The 6,788-nt window shown below is 41.4% G+C and overlaps 1 protein-coding gene across 1 annotated transcript; it reads right to left on the bottom strand.

The window, feature by feature from the left end:
- Positions 1-4,013: 4,013 nt before the first annotated feature.
- LOC104415535 (E3 ubiquitin-protein ligase ATL6) lies at positions 4,014-5,582 on the bottom strand. The gene is given in 2 exon segments (XM_010026860.3): positions 4,014-4,556; positions 4,558-5,582. Coding segments are annotated over 2 exon segments (1,125 nt in total). The 5' UTR covers positions 5,294-5,582; the 3' UTR covers positions 4,014-4,167.
- Between the last annotated feature and the right edge of the window lie 1,206 nt (positions 5,583-6,788).

Raw genomic sequence — 6,788 nt, 5'->3', positions numbered from 1 at the left:
AGATGATAAAGAAGGCTGCAAAAGCAATCTGACTAATCAGATATGGAGACAACTTCGAATACAAAACTCAAAGATCTTTATTTTCAATACATAAGTCGTGCGTAGCACGAGGAAACAGTGCTGTGGAAACAACAAAGTTTCTTTATTAATATGCTTAGTGGCCTCGGGGCACTCATTGACAAAATCGTACACATTTATTAATAGTGAAATACCCATATGACAAGCAATGTCTTGGAGCCAAACTTTGTAGAGAAGTGTTAAAGAATGTCGAAAATGTTCCTCATCTATGTTTTTATCCAAGTTCATCGTAGGGGAACCACCAGTAAACCAGTCAAAAGAAGAGCTTATTTAGAAGGAAAATGTACAATGTTTATCAATGCAATTCCATCGCTGAAGTTCTTTTCACCGTTCCAAAAGCTCAGAGTTCCAGACATCTTCCTGTAGCGGTATCATAAGAAGAACCTTGTCATAATAAAAGACTCAGACAAGTGAACTTGGTGAATTTGTTGGCTCAGCAAGAAATTTGAAGATTCGATGGCGCGGTACCACCTATCAGGGCCAAAACAATGACGGACCTAGAAAATGTTTCTTCAACTTCTCGAACGAAGGATCACCGAATCTAAGGCTATGGTCAACATGTCTTCAGGTATATTGATAGCATCGTATACTTCTGGCCTTGTGCTATATCCTTTCAGAGAATCAAAATTAGTGCTCTTTAGCCTAAAAGATGACTAGGCAACGTCATTTTAAGTTCAGGATATAGGAGATGGAGTAGGGTAGAAAGAACACACTTCGAAATGAATGTGTCTAGCACATCAGCATCTGAGGGTGCAGATTTGGTGCTTTGCTAAGTGGTGCTGGGTTGTAGCCCAAGTTCCGAGAAGTTTTTAGCGAGCGACATTTTTACATGATCTATTAGTTAATGAAGAAAATGTTTTCCACATGTTATATAATTGTAGAGTGAAAATAACTCCCTTTACTCTATATCACATAACAACTGTTAAATTCAACAGAAACCTTGAATATCCAACCCAACAACCAAAGATCCGTCGGGCTGCTTCACAAAAATAAGCTTTTGGGTTTCTAAACTTTCCCCTGTTTTTGCCTTTGTAAAGCCCGTTAACACTATACTGGAGTATCTGCAACTTCATATAAAGCAAAAATCATCTTGGCCAAAACACTGTCAGACAGGTACAAACAAGGGTGCTAGGCTCTGGCAGTATTTCCATTTATCAAAGTGAAATTGGAAAGTGATTTATTGCACATTACTAGAGCAAAGAACTAAGGAGCTAACATTATGATCAGTGACCCCTTGGTTCTATTTTTTTCCCCTTTCCCCTACTTCACAAATTGTTCAATGAGCACTTACCAAAGTTTAAGTGATGAGAGAATTGGATACAAAATGGAGACAACGAGTCCGGAGTGACATGGATATTAATTTTGCAATAGCTGAGTGTCCTAAAAATGACCGATTCCATGCACTTTAATTATAAAATTTTACTTTTACGTATAAGTTCTAAAATCTTCTAATTTCGTCACTTGAGTCCTTCTGTTGCCTTCGTCAATTTTTATGTGAATAACAAATGCCACGTGATTTTTTTATTTTTTTAATCATTCATGTCTTTTAAATAATTTTTTAATTCTTGCATCTGAAAATTCAAAGAAATAAAATAAAATAATTTAAATCTTCTTAATCATCTAAAAGTGGAAGAAAAATATTTAATTAAAGATAGCTGATGAAGGGTACTGGGGAGGCGGGAGCCGTCTTTCTTGTGTGTATGCATATAGATGCATGCCTGTGTGGATGTGTTTGTAGATAAGAATAGAAAATCCAAAATCATTAAAAAAAAAAAAAAAAAACTCTCTCAAAAGCACCCTCCACAGGTGTTTTATTGATTTTAGACAACGTTAATGCGCAATAATGATTCGACCTAAAAAAGAGAAATACGCACTAACGACGGCCGGCGCGTGCTTTACAAAATTAAAAGTAATTGACGTGGCACGATTCCGTCCTTACAAACCTATTCTTTCTTTTTCCCTTTTTGGGGAGACCAACGCTATCCAATCTCTTCCATCCGATGGAGCAGAGATTGTCTAATTGAATTCGTGTATCCTAAATGCGGATTTGAGCCCACCAATGATGTAATACATTACGTGAAGTCAAGACTAACTTTTAGAATACTCAACAGAAGGAATGATGTTGTCAAAGCTGGCAAGAGATGACACTATAGCCTTAATTGGATTAATTCTCGACAAATTTGTTTGTATTTTTTGAAAGTCAATAGCATTAGAAGTCGACACATGGCGTGATTTTTCCTTGTCCGCGGATTCTTTTTTTTCTTTTGTCCCTTTTGGGAGAGCAACACTTCCCCATCCATATCCAGTCGAGAAAAGGTTGTCTAATTGAATTCGTAAATCCTAATTCATAATTTAGCCCACCAATGACGTAATACATGATGAGAGTCGGGACTAAACTTTTGAAATTCTCAATAGAAGAAAGGATACTGCCAAAGCCGGCCGGCCACGACGCTATAGCTTCAATCCGATTAATTATCAACAATATTATTTTTATTTTTCGAAAGTCGATAGCATTAGAAGTTGGTCTTCATTTGGCCAACATCATTTGCCTATAGAAAATGGCTAAACAAACAGCCAAAGTAGTGACGGCTCCTGTGATCCTTTTGCCCCAATTTTCTCACATTCCGTTCACACTCTTTCTCTCTCTCTCTCCTCTTCCCAGAAAAGTGGTGGCACTTTCAATTTGGAAGATGTCCTTTCCATTTTTTTTTTTTTTTTTTTGAGCAAAGATGTCCTTTCCATTTCCCAAGTGGAATTTTGGCCCATTTTGTCAACTTGGAGTTTTGGAGCTTCCTTGTGATCCTTGGTAAGTATTGGGATGTGTTGAAATTTGTTTTGTCTTGAGTGCCGCATGATGTGGTGTGACATGGTTGAAGTTTTATAATTGGATTTGTATATATTTTTATTCTCCTCTCTATAGATTCCACACTTCACTCGATGTTAATATCCCTACCTTTTACTTGGGCAAATACCATTCCAAACCAAAAAAAGAAATGGTAAGACAAAAGGTACATGCATCAGGTGAAAAGTTTTCCTGAAAAATATATCCTGCAAAATAAGTGGACCCTTAAATAATAAAAGTTATCATGTATTGTAATTGTGTTAATGTGCATAAGGATGTAGTTGCAATACTTATATTTTCGTTATGGACATTCTAGGCTTTTCCTAATACATGGTGGATAACAAATTTTAACTTATCATAGTTTTTAGTAATGGTAATGATGATGACCACCGGTAAAGAAATGATATAACCACGATAAAGAAAAATAAATAAATCCATAGACATTAGAGTTTTTAGTGAATTGTCCTCTTTTTTTTTTCAATTTTCAAGATAACTTATTTTGTATTTTGTGATGACAGATATACCATTGTACTAGTTTTAAGTATTCGACCAATCTACGCATCGCACTAGTTTTATCCTAGATTTTAGTCATGACAAAAAGAGCTATTCCTTTCCTTTTGGTCATGGAAAAAAAGAATGGCCCTTCATTAGTTTATTTAAGCTCTTCCCACCCTTAATAAGTGACACGAAATGCAGTTTGATTTAACTATGCAACATACAACACAAATTATTTTTCCGAATGCATCAATCACACTCTTGACTAAATATAGGAATTTGCACGGTTTAGAAAGATTTGATATTACATAGTTTCGGGGATTGGAATATTTGGTACAATAATTATCTGAAGTCCATATAATTTGCAAAAGATATAAGGGATTTAATCATATTTGCTTTGAAATGCTTGACTGATGCAGATAGGCAAAACTCGAACAAGCAAGTAGATGCAGATATCCGTATAACTCCCTGCTTTGTATATCCTTACATTAGTAAATTTCATCACCGTGGGATAGGGAATTTACATTTCCATCACACCAACAAAAGGTAAAATATTCGGGTCAAATCATTTTTTAATTTAAAAAAAAAATAAAAAATTGCTCACATAATTTTACATTTTTAAAGTAAAATTTTGTCGAGCATGATTTACAAAGTAGGCGCAAGTCGCCCACCAAAACAATCCAATTGCTGCGGAATTGTCAAAATTGTCAACATTATCTTAGTCTTTTTCTGTGATGTAACCAAGTTAGGCGCTAAATGGGCGGTCGGGCCTGTTGCGCTGGACCACGGAAGGACCCTCCACCGCTCCTGGCGGCAGCAGCGGCGGCCACTCTAGGTGAGAGGGCCGACGACATGCGCACCAAGAAGGATGGCATCCTATTGAAAGCCCAGCCTTCCGACGCGGGTGCCGAGTCCAACCGGTCCAGCCTCCTGTAGTACCGCCCTCGGCTGCTCCCTTCGCCGTACCGGTATCCTCGCCTCGAGCAACCTTCCTGGGGCAGGGCCGGCCCGGGCCGGTCCATCATCAATCGCTTCCTCACATCGGCGGGCAGCCTCAGGGTGAACCGCTCCGTGTCGTCGCCCGGTCGGACCAGCGAGTGGCCGGTCGAGTGGGATCGGGGAAACCTTCCGATCCTACTGCTCGAGCCACGTGTCCGGTTGCGATTGGTGGTGCCGCCGCTCTCCTTCTTGTCCCATGGATCTGGCGGCTGGATCCGCTCTGGCCCTCCCTCCCGCGGGCTCCTCTCCGGCGCGCCGCCATCGGGCGGAGCCGCCCGCCTCGACCGACGGCGGCTCGGCCTGCGGGCTCTCCGGGTCGTCGGCCCGCTGCGAGGCGAGGTCGGCGCGGCAGACGGGGCAGGTGGTGTGGGAGGCGAGCCACTCGCCGATGCAGTCCGGGTGGAACGCGTGGTCGCACTTGGGGATCAGGCGGAGGGTGTCGTCGTCCTCGAAGTCGTTCAGGCACACCGCGCACTCCAGCGACCTCTCGCCGATCCTGTGCCCCTTCACCGCGGCGTACGCGACGGTCGGGAAGGTCTCGACGACGGCGGGGTCGAGGCCGCGGGGCGGGGCGCCGAGGCGGCGGAGGGAGCGGACGGCGCGGCCGATGGAGCCCTCGGGGGCCGGGGAGCAGCGGAGGATGTAGGCGGAGAAGGTGGCGAGGAGGAAGATGACGATGACGAGGGCGACCAGGACGAGGCCGATGGAGTTGCTGAAGGCGCCGTAGCCCGGGGCGGGGGAGGACTCGTCGCTGGGCGGGGTGGGCGCCGGCTGGGCGGCGACGGGAGGGAGGATGGTCGGAAGGAGGAGGAAGAGGAGGGCGGCGGCGGCGGATCTCCGCCGTGGCCGTGGCGGCGGCGGCGGCGGGATCGGAGGCATGAGAAGCTGTTCGGTTTTTTTCAGGGTTCGAAGGAGGAGAGAAGCATGTGAAGGAGGAGGAGGAGGAGGAGGAAGCTGCGTGGGAAGTGTTTCGGGAGGGCTTGAGTCAGAGATGCCGTCCCAGTCAACCAGACGACTTGAACTTAAAAAAGTCACTTTTCGCTTCTTCTTTTTTGGCTTTTATATATAACATTTTTAAAAAAAAGACCAACATGTAGTTTTTTTCATTATCTGTCGTTTCATCTATTAATATATAAAGCGGTGCGATGCGATTATTTTTCTAACTAATGTGAACATATTATTCTCCGAATGATTCTCGAAATTAAAGTCGTGCTCTGTTGAAATTTCAATCATATATGCATTTTTTTTTTTTAAATTTGGTATGTCGTGGAATAACAGCTTGTTTAGGAGTAGATATTTCGAATTTCGAAATTCTACCATTAAAGGTGGGATTTGTACGTGTTAATTTTACCATAATTAGATATTACTGGTGAGTTTATCTCATGCTTGATGAAATGAATAATTCAATGTGCTGCTTCACAAGATACGTGGGCCCCACAGGAGTTTAATAGGAGAGGATATTGATATGTTAAATAATTATAATTAATTACCGGAGACTAATATAGTGGGCAATCATTCTCTCTTTTAGCAAATCGATCATTATTTACAGCTGTTGCCACTCTGTATTTTTTTTTTTGTTAGTTCTATTTTATTCCTACTCTACACTTACTCTCAGACTTTTATCCTGCTTCGTGCAGGGCGTGGGAGTCGAAACCCACTCTTGAAACTTTCGCGTCCCTACCCCATCCCTCCTGAGAATGTGGGAATTTGAACCCCTCACCTTCCCCTTCTATGTTGGAATGGTGGCCACTGGGGCGAATCTCAATAGTTCACTCTGTATTGGATAAGAAAACTGGTTTTGTATATATATTTTGTGAATACAAAAATCTTTTACAAAAAAAAAAAAAAAAAAAAAAGAGGAAAGTGAGTTGATTACTTATTTCCAATTTCGTATAATGGGATTTAGAAATGTTAGTAAGACAACTATTAACAAGTGTGGCCATAAGTGCCAGACAAAATTTAGTATCATTTGCCAAAATTAAGTAACATTGCGATAGGGCGTGTTATTAAATATTAATTGTTCGTACCATGTACCATGTGTGGAGAGTATTGTGACCATAGTTGGTTCACCTATCTCAATCGTGACCGGTTTAGGGTTTAGGTGGGGGAACAAGGACATCGAACATGAAGAAAATGATTGCAATCTCACTTGCAACAATATATGTCAAGATTCGACAAATATTATCCAACACAAATTTCGTTATTTTCTTCATGGCGTCGTGGAAAACCGTCGTGTAGTCTTTGTTGTCAATAGATCGATTCTATTTTTTTTTAAATTATGTTTTGAATTTGAGTTTGTATACAAAAATCAATTCGATATATTCGTCAACCAGAATATGATGGGAAAGAAATCCAGACAAATCACTTTTCAATT

This window comes from Eucalyptus grandis, chromosome 8 (genome assembly GCF_016545825.1).
Source record: "Eucalyptus grandis isolate ANBG69807.140 chromosome 8, ASM1654582v1, whole genome shotgun sequence".
NCBI lineage: Eukaryota > Viridiplantae > Streptophyta > Magnoliopsida > Myrtales > Myrtaceae > Eucalyptus > Eucalyptus grandis.
Note: the sequence above shows the minus strand (reverse complement) of the source record. Positions and strands in the feature narration are given on the sequence as shown.